General features: G+C 39.5%; 1 protein-coding gene across 5 annotated transcripts in view; it reads left to right on the top strand.

Annotated features, from left to right (window-relative positions):
* Positions 1-8,463: 8,463 nt before the first annotated feature.
* NKAIN2 (sodium/potassium transporting ATPase interacting 2) overlaps positions 8,464-27,606 on the top strand; it is a 987,194-nt gene continuing 968,051 nt past the window's right edge. For 4 of the 5 annotated variants that reach the window (XR_002072090.2, XR_002072088.2, XM_019418246.2 and 1 more), the window contains exon 1: positions 8,464-8,699. Coding sequence is in view for 2 of the 5 variants with exons in the window: in XM_019418246.2 (XP_019273791.1) it covers positions 8,586-8,699 (114 nt within the window). In the remaining 3 variants the exon portion in view is untranslated. Of the gene's footprint in view, positions 8,700-8,775; positions 8,968-27,606 lie in introns of all 5 variants that reach the window. The other variant, XR_002072089.2, reaches the window with a different exon arrangement.

Below are 27,606 nucleotides of genomic sequence, written 5' to 3'. Positions count from 1 at the left end.
GGGCAATGTATGTGTTTCACTCAACTTGCAGCTGTTAGCAGGTATCACAGTTTTGCTCCCTTTCTGCTGGTTGCTCCTCCCCTGCACCCGACTCTATTAGCATCTCCTCTTAGAAGAATGAAGATATCATTCAGAGGAGGGGCCTGAAAAGGCAGGAAGAAGAGAAGACAAGTCACCATTTTTCAGCCACTGGAGGACTGGTAGAAAGTAGGGTAAGCGACAGAACTAGGAGAAGCAGACAAAGGGACAAGGGTTTTGTGGTCCTTTTCCCATCTACTCTGGTTGAGGTGAAATTCCTCAATGGTGGATATAGGTTGAGGGCAAAGTCTAAGGAAGAATTGTTTTTGCCATGTTCTCCACTCTGACAACCCCAGCAGAGGGTGGCAGCAGCAGAGTAAAATTGGCAAGGTGATGTGGTTGGACAGAGTGACTGCCTGGATACAGTTCTCTAGTGTCCCATGGACTCCTAAGTCATATGGACAGTGTCCAGAAATTCCCTGGTCCCACAGAGGATTCTTGAGTCACGCTGGCAGTGCTGACTGGAGACATACAATGATGACATTGTGACACACAGAGAGTTGGTTGCTGGGCTGAACAGAATATGGCTAATGAGAATTTTATTGTGATTCGAAGTTAGTGCTTATGTGGTTTTGCCAGAGAGGCATATGTGAAAATAAAAATACTTCACGAAGTGGGTGGGTATTTGCCATGTCCCCTCTTTAAGATCAACCATCCCCAGAAGGTATCAAAGGAACAACAATGTTTACCACGAAATACCTGGGCAAAGCCTCCTGGAAGCTTGTCAGAATCACTACCAGGATGGGCAACCGAACCTGAACAGACCTATAAGAAGTCATGGTTCTATATATACTACAGTTCACAGCAAAAGAAGGCAAACACAAAATGCCTTCATCTTTTATCCACCTCAGTATCCCGCTAAAGAATTCATTATTTCCCTCTCAAAAAGGGAAAACAAACATTTGATTAGAATATCATATTTGTATTACTGAACATCTTAACTATAAAAAAGATACAACTGTGTTTAGGGATTTATTTTTCTTCCCTCCAGAAGCTCAAAACATACCACTGTGTAAGGATTTTGAATTAATCCTATTATAAGTAAGTACACTACATCTACTTTCCTAACATTTCTCTTTGTCATTTTCTAATATTCTATTAAATTGGTATTTATTAGGGTTGTAGAAGGATAAACTGGGGAAAGCACAGCAAATAAAGAAATTTTACAGTAACTACATTATCTGTAAAGATACTTTCAAGCTGTGTAATAAATCTTAATTACATGGAAAAAAAAAGTAGAGTACATATTACTATTGCTTTACAAAAAACTAATCATTTGTTTAGTCCCATTCTATTGAATGGTTTAAATACTCTATTCCTCATTTCATAATTGTAGGAAATGAGTCCCAACTTTTAACTTGCCCTTGAGAAAGTGAAGTCATTTGAATGGAGAGAACATACTCCCTTTACTTGTCTTGCCCACAGCATATGAAACCTAAAGTCAAATCATTATTAATTAACTTTCATTCCTGAATTCAGAGAAACACTTTCTTTTATATTTAATTAGCTGGTTTCTCTGATATATTAGTAGAAAGGTAACTTTTTTTATTGTGATACAAGAGTATTCATGTCTAAATTTTAATTTTTTACTTGTTTTAATGTTCAGGAAACTCTAAGTTCCCTTTAATTATCATTCCCTTTAATTATTCAATGGCTAAAAGAAAGGTTTGAAAACATGGTAATAGGTGGTGATCTAGGTCTCGCCCCTTTAAGTAGGGCAGGCTTGCAACCTCCTTGTGACTACTAGCATAAGGGGGAGGTAGAGCTGGATGACTTTTGAGGCTGGTAATAAAAGGCAGTCCAGCTTATTCCTTGTTGGCTAGAACATTGAAGGCTCTGCAGTCAAGTGAAGTGTAGCTACTCTGAAGCAGCCATGCTGGGAGGAGGCCAAGCTTCCAGTGCAGGCCACACTTCTGCTCTGATCTGCTCTAAGGTCCTGGGCCTCAAGCCCTTCCAACCCATTTGCCAGGGAATGAATCTTTAGCGGAGCCCTGCCCCAGCCATAAATCCACCTCCAGCCTTCGGGTTTTCCCAGCTGGAAGCCCCAGACACTGTACAACAGACAAAATTTCCCCCTCTGTGCCTTGTGTGAATTCCTGACCCACAGAATCCACAAGCATAATAAAATTATTGTTTAAAGCCATTATATTTGGAGTGGATTGTTACAGCAGCAATTAGAAAACTAAGCTTATCTTTACACTTATTTTCTGATTCTTCATGTTAAAAAAAGTTCAGCACAAATGAGAGGAAAATCAAAAGATGAAAATATGGCTTTTCTAATCTTAAAAAAATTTATTTTTATTTTTGAGAGAGAGAGAGACAGAGCGCAAACAGGGGAGGAACAGAGAGAGAGGGAGACACAGAAGCTGAAGGAGGCTGTGTGTCAGCACAGAGCCAGAGGCAGGGCTCGAACCCATGAAGCCATGAACCGTGAGTTCATGACCTGAGCTGAAGTCAGCGGCTTAACAGACTGAGCCACCCAGGAGCCCCTTGGCTTTTCTAATTTTGACAAATGTTTCTATTTCAAAAATTGCATGCCTTTGTATGAGATAATTTATTAAAATTATATTACAATTGAGAGTCTACATTTGTAACATAATTGTATTAATATACTTTAAAATATCTCGTAATAAATACGATTGAAATGTTAAAAATAATTAAGTTAATGCATGCAAATTATCACCAGCAAATAGGTATTGAGATCCTAGCTTATTCATGGCAATTTACTGGATATTATAAGTAAAATTTACATAAATTATAGATCAAAATAATTTAATTTAGAAGTCTATAACCCAAATGTTATTTAACACAAACAACAAAAAAAGAGTGGTTAGGCATTAAGCATAACTACACCTCCGGTTCTTATGCTGGCATAATCTGTCATGTTGGCTTATCAAAATCTTTTCAATGCTTTCTCTGAAGGCCAGCATTTTGGTTAAATAGATACAAGGACTTTTACTGCTAAGGTCCCATAGTATAGAATCTGTCATTGGATAATCATTAGAAATGAAATTGAGGGTACCTGAGTGGCTTAGTCAGTTAAACATCTGACTTGATTTTGGCTCAGGTTGTGAGATCAAGCCTTGCATGGGGCTCTAAACTGGCAGCATGGAGCCTCCTTAAGATTCTCTCTTCTCTCTCTCAAAATAAATAAATGAACATTAAAAAAAAAAGAATTGAAATTGAACTTGCTAGAGAAATCATCACAGAAAAGTGAGAGTCAATGTGATATATTTGTGGGTCACAGTTCATCTTAGTACACTTACTAGGTATTTAAGAAATGGGCATTATTTAAAAAATATAAATTACAATTGAAAAGTTTTTTTTAAGAATGATAATAGCCATGAGATACCTGGGTGGTTCAGTCAGTTAAGCATCTGACTCTTGATCTCAGCTTAGGTCTTGATCTCAGAGTCACGAGTTCAAGCCTTCCATGGGGCTACATGCTGAGTGTGGAGACTACTTAAAAAAAAAAAAAAGAATGATAATATCCATTATGGATAATGGCATAGAGAAAATGGCAAGCACATTTCCTACAGTTATGAATTGATAGAACTCCTGAAAGGAAATTTGGTATTATTTTTCAAAGGCATATTTTTGCTGATCCAAATATAACTTCTAGAAATTTATCTTAAGGAAGTAATCATAACATAAGCAAAAACATAGCTATAAATTTAAATATTATAAAATAATATTGAAACATGGGAGGCAAACTATCTTGGTTTTTATTGCTGTTATAACAAATCACTCCAAATTTGGTGGCTTAAAATAGCACATATTAATTATCTTATAGTTCTGCAAATCAGAAGTCTGCCAAGAATCTCAGTTGGCTAAAACCAAGCTAGGGGCACGAATGCGTTCCTCCTGGAGGTTGTAGGAGACAACCCATTTCCTTACCCTTCCTAGCTTCTAGAAGACACCTACATTCCTTGATTCTTGCCCCATTTCATCCATTTACAGATTCAACAATGGTGGGTTGAACTTCTCACCTTGTATTTCCCTGACCTTCTTCTTCCACTTCTTCCATTAACATGTTTCCCTCCACCCTACCAGGTGGCAAAAGTTCTCTTTTTAAGGGCTCAAGGGATTAGATTGGATCCACCTGAATAATCCAGGCTACTCTCCCCATTTCAGTTCTTAATTTGTGTTCAAAGCCTCTTTTGGCACGTGAAGTAACATATTCACAGGTTCCTGGGATTATGGTGTCGACATATTTGGGGGGGGGGGCATTATTCTGCCCACCACAAAACCTGTATGTCTAAGAAAATAATTAACTAAATAATAATCATTAAATAAATATTCCAACTAAATAATTGTAATACTTGCTTGCATTGCAATGAATGTTACATAGTCATTAAAGCTATGTTGTATGCAGCATAATAACTAACAATCTTAATACGTTACGTATGTGCCAGGCCTTGTTTTGAAAACTTTTCATATATTGATATTTACATAATCCTCTCAACAATCCAATGATATATGCGTATTATTACTCCCCCTACCAGTCACCCCTTAGAGATAAGGGAACTAAAGCATAGAAAGCTAAGCGTTTTGCCTAAGGTTACATGGTTGGTAAATGGCCGAGCTTGGAATATGAAGTTGAATTGCCTGCAGAATCCATGAGCTTAATAGTTTAATAGTTAATGAATTGGAGTTATTATTAAGTGCAAAGAAAAAGCAGATTAAAATATATTGTGTATGATATAATCCCATTTTTACAAAAAATGGTTTGTGCAAAAATGGCAGATTATCTCTGGGCAGAAGTATTATGGTGATTATTTTCTTTTTGAATTGTATTTTGAAAATACTATACTTTTTCAAATGCAAAAAAAATCCAAGTTTGTATAAAATAGTCAATGAATCAATTTTATTTGTTTGTGATCGTAAAGATAATTGCTGTCTTTATAGTTTTAAACTATAATGGATGGAGTAGAACTCACAGTGAAACTGCTCAGTTGTGTTACAAAGCCAGGGGGTAAGCCCTGTTCTTGTTCAAGTGATTGGGTGTTGAGCAGACAGCAACTGACTTAGTGATAGTGTACCTGTTGGATTCCATGAACTGTTCTGAGAGATAAATGAGATAATACATGTCAAATAACCTTGAAAGTTACTTTAAAGCAGAATTCCAAGGTCAACCAGATGAAGATGTGTAATATGTAACATTCTCCCCACAGAAACAAGATACTTAACAAAAGTTGTATCACCAGACTAGTTGAGGAAAGCCTCATATAGCTGAACAGTGTGTGACTATTTCCAAATGAAAGTGCAATTGACATTCCAATTTGAGACATCTCTCTCCTTCATGCACTTTAATAGGACAGTTGGGATTCTCTTTGTAGTCTGTTCCCTTAAGGCTCCATGGAAATGGAACAGAAAGGGCATAGCCACCTTAAGGAATGGAACTATATCCCCATCTACAGCACCTTTTCGTAAGTCAGGCTTCGGCTATACTGTATATACATGATGCAATATGAACTTAATTTAGAGATAAAAAAAATATGATCTCAATAAAGATGGGAAAAGAGATAAAATGTGTGTGACCATTCTTCTAAATGTTTTAAGTCATCATTTCTGTATGGAATTCCAAAATAATGGCAAAGAAGTATAGTAAAATATCAACAAAGTATAGCACAGTGGTTTGGAAAGTGAATTTTGATGTCCCACAGACATACCTTCACACTCTAATTCTGCCACCAGGAACATGTGCACCTGAGATCAAGATACTTCATTTCTCTAGACCTTTCTTTGTGTGTCTTTAAATTGACCTTCACACTAGCTCATGGGTCTCTTGTGAGTAATAAGTGAGATGGTGCAAGTGTAGCACATAAAATAGGTGCACACAGTAAATGCTCAATACTATTCATGTACCTGGTTCAGTCTTCTGATAATAATGTACCCATGATGCCAGATCAGGAATATAAGCCCTTGAAGATTGCATTATGTTGGGTTTCTCAAGATGCAGCACTGACACAAGGATTTGAGTGATTTATTTTGGAAGTGACCCCAAGAAGCACTGGTAGAGGGGAAGGGAAATAAGGCAGGAAGGGAAGGAAGTTAATTCAGGGTGCATGAATGGACCAATATGGTCAACCATGGACATTATGGGCTCAATCCTGGTGGGGAAGTTAATGATGTAGGCTAGAGTATGTCTCAGAATTTCCCATCTCTGGGTTGAGAAGTTGGAATATTGATCCACTAATTCCCATCCATTATTGGGCAAGAGTTGTTCTCACAGCTCTAACTTCACTCTGGAGTCCAGAACTTCCTGTGGCTACAAAGAGCCTGTAGACAGATCGTCCCAAGTGCTTGCAGAAAGAAGGTGGGCATGTATTGAAAGGCAAGTATCCAGGGACTATGGACAGGGCACTTAGAGTCAGCAAGATAGCATTACGCTTTCCTTTAACCTATACAGTCTAAAGGCCACTCAGGCTGTTGGTGGTTTGGTTGCAAACCATTGCAGGATTATTGCTGGATCCACATGCACTGTTGCTATTATGAATTTAAAAAGGTAATACAATGCTTTCCACAATACGGCAGGAGCTTCTTCAATATTCAGCATCCACTTAACAGCCTTATTTTTGTTTGACAGTAAAAAGTACCTGCATGCCAAGCAGCCATGACAGCTAACATGTATAAAGATGGAATAGCAATAACTAAAAGAAACATTTGTACCAGATACCTCTGGCTTCAGTTTTAGCAGGGGTTGTGGAGCAGCTATTACCTACCAGACCCCTGCAGTGGGTAACAGAATATACTGGGTTCTCTAAATTCCCTTAAACATTGAAAGACACTTGTCAGAGAAACACCCATTTACAAATGGGGTGATTCAAAGCAGGCGTTTTCATTACAGTAATAAAATATCTGCATTCCCCAAAATTTAACAAATCAAATCCCTTTTTGGCTCTCTACGACTGACATTTCTGAAAATTCAGTAGCAGCCTTCTGGAGACTAGGGTCCCTATGCCCTATTCAATTTCTTTATATTTAGTCGTTCTGGTATGTCATAATATTTACTCAAAGGAAGCAATCATTTGGAATCCTTATTTGTGGTTCCCAGCATAACACTATCCTACACAAATGGCATTTCATCAGAAGGGCCAAATCCCATTTGCTATGGAAAGCTCTTTGCCTGACGTGGTGGTTTCATCTGTCTTTATCCTACGGGATGTAGGACATGCTTGCTCTTTGGTTTCCTATTCTCTTTCCTCATCAGTCTCAGCTCTTCATTCTAGTAACTCACTTCCCCAGCGGATCTCAACACTACGCCTTCACCTCCAGGAAAAGTCAGTAATACCTTCACAAAGCTGCCAGGGAGTTAAAAAGGAAACTTGACTCTTGGATTCTGAACACCCAAGCCCCGGGGGCCGCCACCTGGGCCAACTTGCTTCGCTCTTCTGATTTCCACCCGCAGGTGGCAGCAGCGGGCTCCGAAGCAGGTCTCTGCAGGTTTCCGAAGCCTCTGCCCAGCTTTTGGCCGGCGCTCCAGAGCTGGGTCTGGAGCATCCCCACCTTCAGGCATCCATACCCAGCTGGGACGGTCCTTAAAGCTGTAGTCATTGACCGCTAAAATGGTCTCTTATTCTTTAATTTCTTGAGTGCAAACAGTTTAAAGCAACAACGCAACTCATTGAGTCCCTACTGTCTCCGGTTCTCAAATTCCCCACCAACTCCAGCAGCAACCCGGTCCCTTTTCCCAAGCAGGGTCGGCGCTCCACGCTCCGGCCCTTGCAGATCCTCCGGAGCCGCGTGCCGGGCGGCTGGCAGTGCGTCTGCGGCCGCAGCGCGCCTTCTCCTCCCCTCCTCCTCCTCCTCCGCCTCGCGGGCTTTGCAACCGGTCAGGATGCCGTGGCTGCACCCCTGTTTCATCACCCCACCCCCCTTCCCTAACCCTCCTCTTCGTCCCTTCTCCCCAAACACACACAGGCGCTCGCTCATAGTGCTTCAGGCTCGGCTGCGGGACCAGGACCCACGCAAGCCCAGGAAGCCACGGACATGCCGCCCGGACTCTTCGCCCCGCGGTCCCCAGCGCCGCCGCCGCCGCTTCTGCGCCGCTTCTTCCCACCTAGACAACAGCCCCTCAAGAGGCAGCCCCGGCGGGGCTGCGAGAAGTTTACGTCTCTAGCAGGGGAGGCGGGGAGCAGTTGAAGGATCTGTTGTAGGAGGATTAGCACATCGGGGCGAGGGGAGGGGCAGCGCCGCAGCTGGACGCGGCGCGGACCCGGCAGCACTGCGTGCGGCAGCCACCGCCGCCGCCGCCGCCCGGGACCGCGGAGCCCGGACGCCCCCGCCCGGCCCGCGCCCCGCCCCCGCCCGCTTGGCCCCGCAGCGCCCGGCGCAGAGGAGCCGCGGGCGGCGCAGGGAGGCGGGCAGCGCCCCGCGCGCGCTTCTTCCGCCCCCGAAGCCGGCGCGCGGAGAGCGCAGGGCGAGCGCGCGTCGGGCGGCGGCCGCGCTGGGGGGCGTGGGGCGAGCCGGCGCGAGGAGCGGCGGGGGCGAAACTTCGCGGCCAGATGCCTGACGGCGCGGCGGCGCTGCGAGGCTGCCGCTGCTGCCCCTGCGGGCCCCGGGCGCGTCTCCGCGGGCGGCGTTGCCCGCGGCGCGGCGTGTGCACCGAGCGAGTGAAGGTATGTTTGGCGGGCGCGGCTGGAGCTGCTGCCGCCGCCGCCGCGCCAGCAGGTCCTAATGCCTGTCACTTCCCAGGACACTGGCAGCAGCAGCCCGGAGCCCCCGAGCCCTCGGCAGGTTTGCCTGTCCTTCCCCGCGATCTGATTGGATAAAGTGGGGGCTCGACGGTGGCCGACGTGGGACAGTCTGGCTGTGGCAGGGGTCTCGGAAACCATGGGTTATTGCAGTGGCAGGTGCACGCTTATCTTTATCTGTGGCATGCAACTGGTAAGTGACACTTGGGTCCTCTTATTCTGTAATGCGCCTTTGAGATACTGGGCTGGGGAGTGCGGTAATGGGTCTGCCATTGATTAGAATGGAAGGAAAGATAAAAGAGAAGGTGACAGATAGATTGCCTATGTTTAAAATGATTTCAGGGAGAGGCACTGTGGGGTACAGGGGAGGTGAGCCTTTCCACCCTCACCTATTTCTGTCCCTCTGGAGACAGTTTGGTAGGTGCGGGTTAAACTTGTCTTTAATTTCTTTAAGCAAAGCAAGATGTATCTCTTGTTCCTTTATGCTTTGCATTCCTGTTACTGTAACAACGTGGTTGTCACATATAATTTACTATACAGGTGTTAAAACAGAGAGATATGGAATTTTCGACTTTTCTTCTATATACTAATTTTTTTTTGCAGTATCTTTGTTTCTTTACTGACGTGTGTTATTTTTCAAGGAATATACGGTCTTGTAAGTATAATGCTCTAACAGACCACTATGTAGGGCAGATGGTATCCTTACACCAGTCTGATCTAGAAGCCACATTGAGTTCTAAAAGTATGTAGATTGAAGAGAAATACTTAAATGAACTCAGTAACACCACTGCCATAAACTGAACCAGTAGTCTTTAAATCGCAATTATTAAAAGCAATTCTAAGGAAAATTATTCAATCTCACATTATGTATGTAATTGCTCCTGAAATAGAGATATTGTCTGATCCTATAGGATGGAGAATTATATATGCTTTTTGAAGAATGTTGTATGTTTGCAAAGAGGCAAGAAGCCAGTAATGGAAAACATCAAGTCTATGAATTTAAATTCTCTAAGGGCAATTAAAGGAGGGGCTGAGGATAGTTTAGAGGTGAAAAATCTACTACTGTAAGTGGTTAATTTGAAGTGGGAGTACTTGCTCACTCCTGCTATCAAACAGCTTTCCTTGGAAAGTATAAATTAATCTGAATAGCCACCCACATTTCCAACAATTGTTTCATAAAGGCTGAAAGGACTACAAGATTGAAGGAGATTTCTGAGAGCCCAATCAGTAAAGTGTTCAAAAGAGCAAGGATTTCCTATTGAAACTGATAGAAGAATTCCTTAAGTGGTCTTCATTGTTTATCAATTGTCTTGAAGCCCAAGAGTGTTTGTTTTGTTGTTGTTGTTGTTGTTGTTGTTGTTGTAGTGTTTACTATTTAGCTGAAGGAGTGCTTTTTGTTGCATATTGTCTTGGGGTGTTTGCCTTCCCCAGTAAAGTTATCTCAAGATATGTATTTTGATCTATGAATTTCTTAAGGACTTGGTTTTAAGAAAAAGAAGGTGGAACTATAAATATAATTTTAAGAATATAATATTTTTTCAGTGATGTGTAAACCGGTTTATTTCTCTTTTCTATATATTAATTTAAGTTTTGCAATGAAGGATTTTTACTCTTAATGATAAAGCTAATCAGAACAATGAGTTTACTTTGTTAAACCACTGGTTAGGCCAACTATGCCAAATTGTATAAACGTTATCAAAACATTCCTGTGTTCGTATATGATTCAGAAAAGAATACATTTGCTGATTCACTGTGTAAAAACATAAAACTGTGAGAACGAGTGGGTGGGTAAGAGTATTCTTTTGCTCTTTTCAATTTAAAAAAAAATTAAATGTGATTTAATTTTTAATTGTGTAGCATAGTAGGGCTTTATTATGGCAATTGTAGGCATTAGATCCATGTGACATGTTGTGTGATGAATACAAACTTCTCAAGAACTTAACAATTTTAGAAACACATAGATACACGAAAAAGAAACCTAAAGGTACAAAATGGCACAATAAGGCTAAAGATTCCTGTGTGTGTGTGTGTTTATTTATGTGTGTGCAAATATGTGATGGTGTATTGGAGAAGTGCTACATCACTTACGAAACAAATTCTGAATCAAAGCTAAGTTTTGTAACAAAATAGAGGCAGTTGTAATATAAGGGTGTTCAGTCTAAGCAGGTATACATTTGAATCTTAAGGATGCTCTGTAAGAATCATGTGATTTTTCCCATTCAGACTTTAAGTGCCACCAGGCTAATATAATTAGCAGCCATGTTAATGCAGATGCAGAACAAAAAACAAAGGACGAAGAACATTCATTGCTTTGATAAGGTGAAATGATCACATTTAAAAGACCTCAGAGATTCCTGGTGGTTGTTGCTTTGTAGAAATACAGTATTTAATTTTAAATAAAATAATTTCTTTGCAAATTAATAATTGCAAAGCACACACATGCTATAGGTGGATATATGTGTTTTCCTTTGCTCTTGATAGACCTTTAAAAACTTTTTGTATTATGTTTGAGTTATTATGAGTAGAAGTGGTTTTATAAGTAGCCAGGTTTCGGGAGTCAGTTATGACTCAGTACCATTGATTGATACAAAAGTTCACCTACTTTTGTTTACTTCCGAAGTGTTTAATGTGCATCCTGGTAACATCTGGACATGTTTTTTGGTAGTTATACAGATAAATCTTAGATACATTAAAATTAATGAAAGCCAGAAATAGTCTAGGACAGAACCTTTATTAAATTTCCTTGTTAAGTAACTTTAAGTTTCTGGAAACATTTATTTCCAATTCTGTAAGTGGGGTATCTCTATTTTAAATAGACTTAAAGAAACATTTATGTCTACGTCAACTTGCGACTGACCTTTGTACAGGATGAGGTAGCTCGTAGGTATGGTGGAGGTGGGAAGCTCATTCATCAGGTTATTATCAGAGCACACACAGTGTTTGATCTTTTAACAAGTGATGGACAGAGACAAACTCTCCAGAGAAATTTCTCTATCAGGATTCTATCTTAGCTTTTAATTATAGTAAATGTGCATTTAGTTTAATATTTGTCAGACTACAAGTGTGGATAAACATACATTCTTTTAAAAGTCAGGAAATCAGTTTATAAGACAAGAATTTAGAATTTCATGCCACAGAGATTCAATACAAAACTTCCATTTTATGAAAAAATATCTGCCTCTATGTATCATAAATTAAAATCTTTGAGATGTATGGTAATTCCAACTTCAGATTTTAGGGTGATTGGGATGAAAAAGGGGGTGATTTCTGGAAACAGATTTGTTCATGTGTACAGTTCAAAGTTTAAGCTCTTAATCTCAAGAAGGTAATTTTCTTTTTATCATTGCTGTCCTTAATGCTCAGAAACTGAAGATTTCAGATAGTAACAAACTCATCACTGCATTTGCTGTGTTGGATATAGTGGCACAGGACAAGAACAGTCAAACTTCTTATTTACAACTCAGCAGCTGGTGAAAAAGTTTCAGCTGTTTTTTTTTTTTTTTTTTTTTTCTTTTCTTTCTTTTTGTTCTTAAGTGTTTGGCTGAATCAAAGAGGACTTTATCTAAATGTTGCAAAAATTACTCAGATAATTCTCAGTGAAGACCACTTAGTTGTTATAATATCGAAGAACATAACTTATTTTAGTTTCAAAAGACACCTTTGTTTTCAGGGAAGAAAATTAAAAATCGTCCACATTTTTGTACACCAGATTCCTCTGTGGCACAAAGTGTATGTGCCATAAACTGCTAAAAGTACACATTTCTGTTTAGCAGATTAACCCTTGAAGGTGCCATTCTTGCCATGTGCTTTATGAAATATTGCTAACTTGGAGCAGGTGCACCTAAGAATTGTGTTAGTATACTTGCGTGCAGCTGTGTGAAGAAGCACATTGGAAACTTAAGAATGATCTTTAGTTTTACCGAACAGTGACTTGATACTGAGCAGTTACTAAGCATTTTTAGAAGTACACATTTATCAGAAAAGGAAGCCCTGAATGCATACATGGACTAAATAAAAACAATCTTATTATAATTATGGAATACTTTGGTGCTGTCAGTTCTGACTTTGTGCTGTGTTCATAGTTACATGGACCTTCGTTACTTTTTAAAGAACAAAGCGTGATGTGAAGTGACTTGAAAATTGCTGGTAGAGTCTTAGGATTTACCTCGGATACTTTTGACATGTTTGGAAATTCCTCAGAAATGTAGAACTGTACCTGCCGCAAACCTTCCCTAGTGAGATAATTGAAAATTTTAGATTTATGAATCTACATATGCCATTGCTAATAAAATCTCGTGAACATTAAATCTTGTGGACTAACGATTTCCATATAATGCTTCAGAAACTTATGATGTAAAAATATGCTAAGAATTTGCTAAGTTATAAAATAACTTTCTTCTTTCCATATGTTTTCTACTTTTGCATCCCAGCATTGTCTTGTGTGTATGTGTGTGTATTTTTTTTTTAGATCTGTTCTTTCATTCTGATTCAGTACTACTCTACTCTAATGTTTACCAAGAAAGATATAGACACTCCTTCCAGTGTCCAGCTCTCTTTCTTGGTTCACAGACCAAGTGGCAGTTCCTTTTTTTCATATACCCAAAGTTTCAAAGAGCCAATCTGTACAGAGCTGTTCCCCTGCTTTCTCAAATAAAGGCTTGGATGGGCAGCATCCCCTGTGCAGAATGCCAGAGTCATCCCTGGCATGAAGCCCATAAGTGGGCAGTGGCCCAGAAATGTGAATAGGCATTGCTACCTCCTTTTCCCTCTGATCCTGCTTTATTTGGGGGGCAGATTCTCTACTTGCCCAATCAAGAATTTTGGAATGGCAGCCAGGGACTCCTTGAAATAGGAGGTCTTTATTTCTTGTTCTGTTTCCTTTTCGTGCATGTGTGTGCTTAACAAAAATGAAATCCGAGACAGAAACACATTTTAACCCTTCTAGATTTATACCGGAAATAAAAATATTAGAATTATGACCTCAGTTGCATTCAGTATTTGTATATATTCTACTAATGGCCAAAATTTCAAAGGATATACTTCAGTTGTGTTATTTGGTAGAATTTCAAGCAGCTCAGTGTAATTTTTCCAAAAATAGCTTTTGAAACTAATATTGCTAATAATGGAAAATTTTCTATTTCCAGGACTTATAACACTCAAATGTCATACATCAAATACATACACAAGAAGTATTTCTGTTCTATTTTTTCATCTATGTAGTGAACTCTTCCAATTTTGGCCCCCTCTCCTCCCAGAGAACTGGGTTATTGTTTATTTTCAATATAATGAAATACATAGTCCATCGAGATAAAATGTATCTAAGGTTCCCTTTCCCCTGTAACAACAGTAGAAACAAATGTTATATTAACACTTAATTTCTACATATAGAATGGAACTAAGTGTGTGAAACTTTTGTTCCTAACAATTCCAAGAAATTGAAGGATATTTAAAAACTATGAAGAAATAAGATAAAATTATATTGTTTTCTTTCTCTGGGTTAAGGTAGCAATGTAATTTTAATCTGGATTTTTTAAAACTATTTCAGGTATATTTAGATTGGAAAGTTCATCACTATTTAAAGGAGTTACTTGCTTCATCTTCCTGAAAGCAGTGTTTTTCATTTTTGCTTAAACTCTAACCCAGGCACTGGGTCTAACAAATAGAAACGTTGGTGACATTAAGTCTGGTGGAAGCTGTAGACTTTTTTTTTTTATTCAACCTGGGATGGAATAAAGTGACTTATGCTAATAATTTTCGCCTTTTAAGTTAATTATGGATCACATGCTAACTTTGATCTTTGTAGAAACTCTTTTTGAAAAGTTACGACAAACTGACTTTTTTGTGTACTTTGAAAAAAAAGTTTGTGCTTTGTGTTATGCTTTAAAAATCTATCTTTGTAAAATACTTAAACAATAATGAAAACTGTTAGCATGTATTCGAAGCTTGTTTTGGGCTAAATGCTAAATGAGTATTTTTTTTTTGTTTCCCCCCACTGATTCCTTTCCAATAATTCTACAGCATAGGTAATAGACACTAATATCCTCATTTTACAAGGGAGAAAATGGAGATTCAGAAAGTTTTAAGTGACTTTTCTTAACTCACTCTCTTAGCAAGTGATAGAGTTTGTGCTCAAACCCAGGTCTGTCCCACCTAAAGCCAGACTGAGCTTCAGGAAATCCCTTCCACCTTCCAGGTAACATGAAAGGATACAGCTGTCCTAGCTTCCATTTCTTTTACTAACAAAGGCAGCATCTACCTACTAATTCCTGTTGAGCCAGTAATCAACAGAAGCCTAAGCAGGCTCCTGGAGGGCTGTTGGTACCAGGCTTCTGTCCAGGCCTGACAGGCCCAGGTAGACTTGGGGTTTCACAACTAGGAGTTGCTGGTGCCTGGAGTACTCCGGGAATAAAAGGAGGCACCAGCCCCTCACAGTTAGCTTTGCTTGCTGTTCACACCAGATTTCAAGTGTGCCCAAACAGTGCAAGACATACTTATAGTTCTGCCCTAGAAAAGTGAGCCCTCATGATGAGGTTGTGTTTCTGTCATTTTTCAAGGGGCAGGGGGTTGGGGTGGGGGGAGAGTTACAGCTACTGTGTATTTCAGGCCAATTATTGAGAAATAAGCACAAAGTATGAGCTGGAAACTTTGATATGAATGTTTAAAAAAAGATTCTATGGGAAATTCTTGTTCCTTTTGAAACCAATTTCTGATGAATTGCTAATGCAGAGTAATGTTATGTACCTGTTGTTGTTGTTGCTGTTTTTTAAAACATGCCCCACATCCTAAATGCATCCAGACTACTGATTGGTGAGAATATAGTTACAATTAATTGTTGTGGGAAATAACCTGGAGTAATAGGTTGTTTGAGATAAGAGCACTTGTCTGTCTTGATGGTGCATCAGAATCACCTGCAGGGCTTTTTTCCAAGTCAATGGGGCCCACCCCAGGACTTCTGGTTCAATAGGTCTTTGGGAGGTCCTAGACCTGGAATTTCCATTTCTGAGGAGTTCCCAGGTGACAGTGACACTGCTGGTGAGGGACCAAACTTGGAGAACTACTGACATAAAACACAGGTCTTCACTTAGGGTGTTACATGAATACACAAACCTGTTTCTGAAAATTTTCAACCCAACTAGATAATTAGCTCATTCTTCCTTCGGCCTGTTATTACGTGAACAAAAAATTCTTCAGGACCAAGTGTGTCTATTTCTGACTTCTAGCTTGGTCCTATTCAGAAGTTTAAATAAGGGAAATAAATGGAAGATCTTTTCGCAGCATTTGTGTCTTTGTAGTGAATAGAGATCACGAAAAATCTGAAAGGGATTCAGTGCCTCTAGCCTATACGCTGTATGCCTGTCACGCTGGAGCAGATTTGGTTCCTTCAGTGGCCTCTCTCTGCTAACCTAGCCCTTCAGTCTGAATTTCTGGAATAGCTTCTCACTGTTGCCAAGCACAACCTTGGGGGAGAGAGAGAGAGGAAGGGGTGTGCTGGGAAAGCACTGGATTCAGTGAGGGGCAGATTTTTCAACACCTAGCCAGCCTTCTGTACTGAACAACCAAATAACTGTCATTTCCTCCTTTGAAGAATGAGGCAAATCATTCCTGCTTAAGGAGCATGTGCGGTGGGGGGGGGGGGGGGGGAGCTGGAAGGGGTGGGGAAGGCTCAAAGTTTACACGTGAAAGAGCTTCACACATGTGAAAAGAGCTTCCTAAACTTCTGATATCTAGAAAATCTTTGTAATTATTAACAGTTGAATCTTCCAGAACTGTTCCCCCAGTGGCGGTAGGGGTAGTTATGGGCTGTTTATATATCATTTGGCCAGTGGCCTTAGTTGTAACATCTGATTTCTTGTAGAAACCTTTCTTTCTTTCTTATCATTTGAGGGGAAATGTAAGTAAGGATTATAACACTAGGTTCAGATTATTTGAAATGCATATGTGTCTGATATACCTTCTTGAAGTGTTCATTAAGAATTAATTTAAAGGGCGCCTGGGTGGCTCAGTGGGTTAAGCGGCCGACTTTGGCTCAGGTCATGATCTCACGGTCCGTGAGTCCAAGCCCCGCGTCAGGCTCTGTGCTGACAGCTCAGAGCCTGGAGCCTGTTTCAGATTCTGTGTCTCCCTCTCTCTGACCCTCCCCCGTTCATGCTCTGTCTCTCTCTGTCTCAAAAATAAATAAACGTGAAAAAAAAAAAAAGAATTAAATTTAAACTTACAAACCAATCAGCATGGTCCTTCCTCAGGTTGGCGTTTCTAGAATTGTGTTCCATGGGCACAAGTTCTGCAAAATGCTCTATTGCACATGAGCTCTGAGGTTAAGTAAGTTGTGGGATCTGCAGGCTTTATCCTCTCTCCTACCCCCAGGGGTCACAGCACATCTTCGAAGCTCCTAGAAGTCCTACACGAGAGAAACTCCTGCTTAATTCCACAATTTAACTCCACAATACTTATAAAGTGCTTGCAGTGAACTAAGGACCTCTTTTCCTTCTATCCCCTATTAATCTTCCATGGAACTAGCATTTTCAGAAACACTTTTAAGTGAAATATTACTCTAGGCTAATGATGCACCCTAAAAGTTAATAATATTAAATTATTACCTAAACAATATTTAAAGGCTAAAAATTCAGTACGGAAACTCTTAACCTACTTAGCAAGTATTTAACAAAATACTAATACATAGAGATGTTTAAGAATATCCAACACTATTATCACATAATTAAAATAACTGAAGGGGATCTTGTTTTCATATACTTGGCTCTTATTTTTCCTGTATTTACTCGAGTTTCTTGAATTATGTTTCAGCCACTAAAATCACAAATCTTAACTTTGAAACTCAGGTCTGACTGGTAATGGTACAAAGAAGGCAACATGTTGCAGTGGGTTTCCAAGGATATTTGGAACTTGAGGACCCCTGGGGGGAGGGCATCTGCTGAAGCACTTTGTTATAAAAGTTGCAGGTGAGGAGCAGTGCCAGCAGCCTACTTCTGACCCATGCCTGCTCTTCCAGCATGGGACCCTAAATGTCTGTCTTTGCAGGGCTGGTGGTAAGGGGTTCTCCTACTGACTTTTGTTTTCTGATCAATGCACACACACTAAAACAGTAACACATTTAAAAGCCTCAACAATGTTGTGTTCTTTGAAAACAAATGGGTCTTAGACTGGAATAGAGGAATCAAATCTCTTCTGTTAACAGAAGTCTTTGTATGCATCTGTATGATGCTAATGACACAACAGAATAAGGAGGTGTTTCAAAGGAGGCTGTTTTAACTGACAGCCATGTGTCCAATGATAGATGGGTCAATATTACGTCTGAAATGTTCAGGGGTAGGGAATTCATATGAGCCTACTCTATAGGAACTTCTAGCCATAGGAGATATGCAAGGGAGATCTACTAGAGTATTATTTTTATTATTTTTAAAAATCTTTTATTTGTTTTTGAGAGAGCACAAGTGCGGGAGGGGCAGAGAGAGAGGCACAGAGGATCTGAAGCAGGTTCTGCGCTGACAGTGGTGAGCTTGATGTAAGACTTGAACTCACAAACCGCGAGATCATGACTGGAGCCAAAGTCGGATGCTCAACTTACAGCCACCCAGTTGCCCCTAGAGTATTATTTTTATAAAGGACAGTTTCTGATGTCACTAGGAAATGGAAAGTGGGGAAAACTTTTACATGTCCCAAGGAGAACATTACAGCCTAGTAGCTAGCTGCCTTCTGTGATCTTGGCCCCTGGAGAAAGGCTCTGCTGACCTGCCTTGGCATTGAGCACTTCCTTTGTTATGGCACCTGTGGTGGTGGAAGGCAGCTTGCTCCTGGAGGTCATAATTTATCTCTGTGAACACAGTGATCCTCACTTCACTTTCTCAATCTGTAAATTACGGGATAGTTGACCTATAGTAGATGGTGTATCTAGATGCTACCTATTTGCTCCATTTGATTTCTCTGAGGTGCAGATATGAGATAGAGTCTGTGGGTGTGTTTAACTCCAGTTATTGGGAGCGATGGAATGAGCTACATATTTGAAATCTCTAGAAGCTGTTGTAGACTTGGTAATTAACAAATGTAAAGAGCTCTGGGTCTTTTTCCCCCCTTTTCCTCCTTTTGAAATAATGTTTGCTTGGGGTGCCTGGCTGGCTCAGTGAGGAGAGCATGTGACTCTTGATCTCAGAGTTGTGAGTTTGAGCCCCACGTTGTGTGTAGAGATTACTTAAATACATAAAAATTTAAAAAAAAGGCTTGCTCAAAAATTTGATGACAACCTATAACTTGTGATTTTTCTAAACTATTGGAGCTATGTATAGCGTTATGTATTTCTTACCCTTATCAGTAGGGATTAATGGAGTTTCATTTTTGCCCATCTTTCATAAAATGTGGTTCTATTTTATTTGGTCAAAGGATAGTAGTTAAATTATGACTGTTCAACAGTGTTTATAAACCTAAGTTTTGCTTTTATTTGGCTTGGTATTGAAAGTTTTCTTCTTTCTTCTAAAGGACAGGGTTGGGGAGGAGGGGAACGTTAGGGAGAGGTGGCTGGGTCCTGAATGCATAAGGGTTAAAAGGCAAATAATACTACTTTACTTAAAACGATGTATACATTTTTAAAGGATAGTCTAGTGAAGTCTGTGAAGATGACTGCAAATTCATTAATGAGTTTTCTCAAGAATGTATTTCTGGTTTTATCTACAACATTCTTGAGAAGTTCCACAAGCTCTTAGATACAGGGGACACTGCTCTCCCAGTTTACTATTTTGTAGACTGTCTTGGAATAGATTTTTTGTTCAAAAAAACTGTCCTAAAAATCAAGCAAATGGTATAAGTTCAGTTTACATTTAGTACATGAAAATCTTATAATAACAGTGTTTAGTGACCTTTAATTATATGCCTCTCTTACTTTAATTCTTAAGGGAAACCTGTTGGTTTCCACTTTCTTTTCACAAGAATGAGATAGTGATGATTGCTATGTTATTGCGCTTACTTTGACTCTAGGGTTAAGTACCATAGCAGCCTAAAATACGAGCTTTTCCCTTAAGTAGAGAAAGAAACCCCAATGAATTTTTCTGAGATTTCTATAGCAATTTGATGCAGACTTTACACGCAAAATAGTTCTGTTGTTGCGTGTAGGCCCATTTTTAAATGTAATCTTTCATAATGTGAATACGAATGTTACATATTGAACTTTAATAGGGATAGGTGGACAAGTGTTAGCAAACTTACTGAGGCAGAGGCAGTGATCTCAGTTTATATAGGAGGGATTTCAACTGTTTGGTTGAATAGCAATCTGTGACATAAAAATATCTTCTGTTACAAAGTCTTTGGGAGCCTGAAAGTCTCCCTCATGTGGTTTGAGTGCAGCAGTACATTACTGTCAGAGGCTGAGAAGCAGCTCTATCTAGGGCCCTGCCATGGGGCGTTGGCAGAGGAAGACCCGATGAAACTCTAGGAACCAGCCTAGAGTTGATTCCTAACCTGCAATGGTGTGTTCCAGTTATGATTGTTTTAAAATGAACAAATGAATTAATGAACAGTGGGAGGAAATTAAGTAATTACTAAATCAGCTTCAAGAGGAAGGTTTTATGAAATGTCCACACATGAATAGCCTAATGACAAGTGCTGAGTAAATTAAGTGTATGTTTCTGTCCTTTTGGCAATTAGGATATGGTCTAGCTGAAAGGAATGTCAAGCTGTGTTTCTATCACGGATTGATCTAATATTTAGTGGTTGTAATAACTGAAGATTAGTTTAAATCGCAACCTGATTCTTATTATTTATTTATTTATGAAGCCATACTACTTGCTTAATGTGATAGTACTTAAAAATGCTTTACTGTTCTCTGTTCATTATGTACTGTAAGATTGTATTTCCGCTTACTATAAAGATCAGTGTTGGTGAAAAATAAATGTTGATGTAAACTGGGCCATTTTTTAAAAAAAATGTGAATTCATATATTTCAAATTCATATTATTTAGCTTTATTTGCTACAATTGATATAACATTATATATCCCAAAGATTTTCTTAGATCAGAATGAAAATAATACAGTGAATTCTGTCTTTCTATTTCACATCTCTCTCCACAGCAGTACTTCTTAACTGTTGGGTTTTTTTTTTTTTCCTGCATGATAGGCTCTTTTGAGAATCAATGAAAAATTATGAGCTTTCTCACCAGAAAAATGCCCATACGACTTGAGGGGATTCACAAATTTCTCAACCTGATGCGTGAAACTTAAGTGAAACTGCTGATAAATGTTTCCTTTCCTTTTTTTTGGGGGGGGGGAAGTCTACCATTTTATCAAGATACTTATTGACAAATTTAATTCAGTTACGTTGCGTTTTGTAAAAATTTTAGGAGATTTTATATATATGCTCAATATATATTATTCAATATATATTTGAATGTATATATGTTCAATATACATTATTTATGATGTATTGTAAAGATAACATATACACATATGTAAGTGCGTGTGTGTGTGTGTAACTCAAGGTAGAAGAAGCAGAGTCGAGCTGGGCAGTGGAAACAAACCAGGCCTTTGTCTAGGAGATTAAATGTTATGTGTAGTTACCTGCAGTGTAACATGGGAAGATAAGAACTGTAAAGGAAGTAAGAATGTAGTACTATGGAGGTTTGGGGCAAGTGATCAGTTATGTCTATATAGGCTGTTCACGCAAGGTTTGAAGCACTGGCGTAATTAGACCCTGCGGAAAAGAGAATCCCAGGAGGAAGAAATGATGGGGGTGCCTGGCTGGCTCAGTCAGTAGAGCGACTCTTGATTTTAGGGTTATGATTTCAAGCCCCATATTGGGTGTAGAGCTTACTTAGAAAAGAAAAGAAATGATAGGAAGAAGGTGAGAATGAAAGTGTATGCACGGGACATTGAACAGTCAGGTTCGCTGGCAAGTAGGGGAGAATTGGGAGGTGAGGCAGGGAATGAAATGGGCAGGGGTGCAGTTTGTGGATGGACTGAAGCACATTTGGAGGGAGTTTAAACTTTATAGGTAGGGTACGCAGTTGTACAGATGTAAATTCTCCAGGTGAATGGCACAGTCATTCACCATAGCGGGATAAGAAGCAACACCAAGTGAGAGTGAAAGCCTGAGGTTTGGAGCAAGCTCTGTGGGGGAATGTGAGGGCTGAGCAGCGATAACTTAAATGATGGCTAAATTGCATCAAAGGCCTTATTGAAACTGGGTGGCATGCATTTGCAGGGGAACTAACTACTTTTCCATCACTCCCCATCTTTCTAAGAATTGGAATGGGAAAGCAGAAAATGGAAGTTTCCTTGTTCTTAGACTGAACAAAACTGAGGGTGTAGGAGGGCTCTAAGGGGTCTTGATATAGGAGTTAGGACTGGGTGACCATGAGTAGGATGTCAGAATCAGAATGGAAGGGGTGGTTAGATTACTGGAATGCCATTGCAGATGTTTGAGAACAGAAGGTGGGTTCAGCTGAAGGGAGATAATAGAAAAGGTAGTTGTATTAGTGGTTGTGGTGAGATAATATGTATAGGGGTTTAGGTCTTGGACAGGAGCATTGCCTGGGGGGGATACAGAGGCCCTTGATTGGCTGGTGAATTGGGTGGAAGGTTCAGTGGTGAGAAGGATGAAAGGCCATGAGGACCAGCTGATAGAAGAATCCTCACTGTATATTTTGGCTTTATTAAAGATGATCAGAAATAAGATTTGAAGAGGAACACAGCCAGAAAGAAGAAAAGCGTTGTAGGGATTATAGGTAATTGTGAGAATTTGGGGAGAGTTTGGTATGAGCTGGCAATTGGAGCTGGAAAAGGAGGGTGGTTAGTGGGATTCAGGAGGATGAACTAGAAGAATTGAAATGTTTAACAAGCATGTTGAGTGGAGTGATGAAGGAAGGGAAAGGTAGGTTTCAGGTAAGGCGGTTTCTCAGCTTCTGCAGTGTTGGCATTCTGAACTGGATCATTTTTTGTTGCATGGTGCAGTTCTGTGCATCACAGGATGTTTAGCAGCATCACTGGTCTCTAGATGCCAGCAGCATACTCCTGGTTGTAACAACCAAAAATGTCTTTAGACATTGCCAAATTACAAAATAGCCCTCTTGCTGAGATGCACTGAGCTAGAGCAAAGCCCTAGAAAGAGCACTTAGCAGTAACAGCAGGTTTTCTTCATACTGAATTTGGAGTTGTCTGGAGAACAGTGGAGGCGATCATGAGGGAAGAGTAGCTTTGAGCCCAGCCATTGTGCACCTGTGACAGTCAAGCCCTATGCACTGTGGCCCTGGGTGACAATCATTGGGAGCTCTATAAAAAGTCAATACCAGCTTTCCTTCCCTCAGCCCCTTGATATTTGGAAATAAAGTTTTTAGGGAAGTAGTCTAGTCATGTAGACATTTTGAAAACTTTCTAGTTGATTTTTATTATGTTTTGAAGCAGGTAGTAAATGAAGAGAGCAGGCCGGTGGGTTAGCAGCTATGGAGGTGTGGGGGAAAGTAGGAGGAAAGGAAAAGGAGATTGGGAGATAGGTTGAGATGTATGTTAGGGATGAGGAGACATACATTAGGAATTGGGAAGGTAGCTTGAGACATCCAGTAAGCATTTGTGGGAATATCTACTGGAGAGGCACTGCTGAATCTAGATTCATTTGAAAGCTACTTTTTAGGGCCAATTATGTGCTCAGCCAAGCCTTTGCATTCTTGGCTGTTTTGCTCCTTTTAGTTTGCACCAGGTGGATGTTATCTAAAACCTGGTGAATGTTATGATCTTTCCTTTGGTGCCAGTAAAGACTGTCCATGAATATTTGACACTTCTAATTTGTTCTCTTAACTCCGATAGTAGCTAAAATGTGCACGTACTATATGTATCTTCATGAAATGGCTTAATTAAGAAAGATTTCATATGAAGAATACATATTAATTATGAGATAGACATGTAACTGTTTATATGAAGAGCAAGATACGAAATTTTAGATCAGAGTGTGAGTTTTTAATTTAATAAAAGATTTGGATAAGAGTTAATATGACTGCAAGTTAAAAAGTAAACCTTTTTTAAGGCTCTAAAGAAATTTGGAAACTTTTCCTTACTATTATGGAAATGCACAGACACACACACACACACAAATTATAACCACTGCCTTTCACAAACTTAAATTAAAAAATGCTTAAGCTATTAATATTCCTTAGGTGATCCCCCAGACCCAGAATATTCAACAGCGTTTTAATATTTGATATCCTGATTCACCAGAAGGCCCAGTTATTGCTAAAGAACTATGGCAAGACAGCAGAGATTAATCTTTTAAATTATCCTATCTTATACTGTATAATTTCTCTTGGCCCAACTTGATTTCTTTTGGTAACGCAGTCTTTTGGTGGACTCTGATTTGTATGCCTAGGGCTAGGAGAGTAAATTACATGACTTCTTGAAGGTCCTTTTAGCTTGAAGATTTTATGATTAAATCTTTCATTTAAAAATTGTCTCTTTCTGGGAGATCCAGGCTAGAAAGTACTTTTCCATCTTCACATTTGTATAGAGATAAATTAATATATCACCTCATGCAGTTTTCTTAATACAGTACAGGCAAAATAACAGTAATAGAGGGAAGGAAAAAAACTAACATGAATACCTCAATAAACTTAGCACCAGATGCATATGATAATTGCAGTTATGTGCAATCTTCTAAAGGTATACGTAGGTCCTCTGAAAGTTTAGTTGTGTGGAAGGTGTGAGTGTGTGTGTGTGTGTGTGTGTGTGCATGTAGTGGATGCAGCGGGTATACAATGGGAACAAGGAAGAGAATAAAAATGATGCTGTTCAGAAGAATTGACTCAGGTGTGTGTGTGGATACATGTAAGAAAAGGGAAGTGGGCTTTCTTAGAATACACTCTGCTTTCCTTAGCACATTGTTCTGGATGTGGTCGGTTTTCAGCAGGTCCTGTTAACTGGATATCCTCAGTGCTTAGGGTGAAGAGCAGGAACCTGCATAAAGCACCAATGCAGAATGAAATAGAGGCAGAATGGAGAAGACTACTGTATTCAGATGGAACCGGTGGAAGTGTAGGTAGGCCAGATTGCAATCATCCCCACTGGAATTCAGCCAGGACACACATTAGTGCATGCTACTTCCTGTCTAGCCTAATTAAAGGATTGTTGAGAACTAACAAAGTTGGCTGACTTGCAAAAGTCAGTGCTTGCTAAAATTTGTAAGCTATAAGTGCTTAACAGTATGACCTAATTTTTATGCTGGGGTCATCTTATTAATTAAAGTTTTCCAATCATCTAATTAGAAAATACAGTCTGAACTGAGTCTGGAGGATTCCCAGCCTTACTTGCTAATTTAAAGAAAAGTGGAAACAAAGAAGAACGACACTCAATTAAAGCAATGTGATGGAAAGCTGGGTTCTGGACATGCCTTCAGAGATGCGCTATACCACCGGGGTAGTTATTTAGGGTGTACTTCCAGTAGAGACATTAAAGGGACACCAGTGAGTTAGCTTTTAAATGGAGAAATCTGGGCCAGCCCCCAAATTAACTCTTGGACTAGAATACGAGTGCACACTGGAAAGCTGGAAGGCATGACCAACATTACTGATTTAAATGAAACAGTTTGCTCATTGATGTTATGCCTTATTTTTTCAGCTCAAATAGTACTTAGTCAAAATAGCAGAAAGAGAAGGAATAGTCTGATAAGATTGTAGATGATTACGTGACACTTAAGTACATCTTTTCTCAGGGGAAAAAAAAAAGTGGATAAAAGATTCTGTGTGTTTTCTAAAGGTAAAGTTCTATAGCTGAGATGCCACATTTCAGTCCTGAATTTAGTCCTGGGGTTTATTTCTCATCACTGTCTTTATTTGCTCACCATGCTGACAGCAGTGCTGTATCTAAAATTGGGAAGAAAAAAAAAGACCTCAAAACATTTTATTGAACAGCTATTATGGGCAACCCACTGGACTAAGCAGAAGGTATTAAAAGAAGGACAAAAAGGATGTGGTCAATGTAAAACATGCGTGTGCCAGTGGATATCTGGCAGTTGAGTGGTCACAGTTTCTCATTTTCCCACTTAAGTAGCTGAAATCAACTCAGTATTTCTCTGCAGGTACTAGTAAATGTATTATACAAAGAATATTTTTAAATAAAGAGCTTATTTCTTCATGTTGAAACAAAAAGGGTGAGAGAGAACTTATAATTTTTATTGAAATTTAAAAAATAAGCTGCCTGTATTCTTGTCTTGATCCGTTCTCTAGGCACATGTTTGTAGAACATTTCCTGTTTACATGTTGTGGGACATGGATATTCCCTCTGTCTTTCCATGGTGACCATCCAGATGCTTGACAGCTGAGTAAATCATGCCAGCATTGAGGTGGCCATGCCAAACCAGAATCTCTCCGTGGCAGCCTTCCTGTAGAGCTTGAGTGTGGATCACAGGTTGAGGAGAGGTATATTTATATATCTTGTAGCTGAATTGAATTAAAAAAAAATTGATACTTGCTTTGAAATTAATTGAGATATTGTTACCAACCCTTTGTTATTAGGCAATATCGCCTTAACAAGACAAAAATGTTTTGTTTAAAGCCTATAGGAAGATGTTACCTAACAATATTTAAAAGTTAAAATATTATACCTACTCCTCTCTAAGAGACTTTTAAATAATACACGTTAAATTAAAAACGCTCCTTTAGATTTCACTCAAGATGCATTTAGAATGAATATATCACAAACCATAGAGGGGAAAAACATTCTAGCTGTTTCACAATTATTTGGCCTCAAAAAGAAAGCAGCTAAAAAAAAAAAAAAGAAAAAGAAAAAAAAACAGCTGATGGTTTACACCAACAACACTGCTCAGGATTCATTTGGGCCATTGCTACTATGTTTTTAATGAGTATTATTACACTCCAATCATGTATCACTGGGTCATTATATACATTGACAATTTATAAGAAAATAAAGAAGGCTGACCTGAAAGGGTGGAAGTGAGGTACTTCTGAAACCAATATCATTATCACCTGTAGATAGATAGATAGATAGATAGATATGGATAGATATGGATAGATATAGATATTTCTTTTCATTGAGAAATTGAAATAACACTTTGATAAAACATGGTGCCCTCATATTGTCCCTCGCTATTTTAGATCAGGTACCTTATTTTTAGTTTAGAAGATGAGAGCAGCTGGTTCAGGCCAGGTGCTGACAGTACTAATGTTGACGTGAGATGCCGTTCGGGTGGTGCAAAGAGAATCATTGTCCCTTGATTTGATCATGCTGGTTCTAAAATTTATTTTTTGAGCTGGCATTTGACTTTGCATTATACTCAGAGAGTTGGAAATCACAAAGCTGTGCAGCTGCAGAGTATATATATAGATGTAGACCCTGTAACATTACCTCACACACCCAGCACTCACTATTAGCAGTCTTTGTAAATGAAGATTCTGTTGTGGAACAAAAGCCAGTCATTTTTCTCTATACTGTAAGAGAGGCTTATAGTTTGAGCCCACAGTGGGTGTGTGGAAGGCGACAGAAGCAGAGCTGGGGCTAGGGGTGGGGCTGTGAGACGATTAGGGACCCGTCAAGTTAAGAAACAGTATTGTTTTCTTATAAGGTTTCTTTTACCCTTGAACATGTATATGGATAAAGTGATTTTAGAATCTGATTAAGGGGCACCTGGGTGGGTCATTAGGTTAAGCATCCAACTTTGGCCCTGGTCAAGATCTCACCGTTCGTGAGTTCGAGCCCCCCATCAGGCTCTGTACTGACAGCTCAGAGCCTGGAGCCTGCTTCTGATTCTGTGTCTCCCTCTCTTTCTGCCCCTACGCTGCTTGCATGCTGTCTCTCCAAGATAAATATAAACATCAAAAATTTTTTTTAAAAA

Source organism: Panthera pardus, unplaced genomic scaffold, assembly GCF_024362965.1.
Source record: "Panthera pardus isolate Hobbes unplaced genomic scaffold, ASM2436296v1 HiC_scaffold_17, whole genome shotgun sequence".
Taxonomy (NCBI): domain Eukaryota; kingdom Metazoa; phylum Chordata; class Mammalia; order Carnivora; family Felidae; genus Panthera; species Panthera pardus.
Note: the sequence above shows the minus strand (reverse complement) of the source record. Positions and strands in the feature narration are given on the sequence as shown.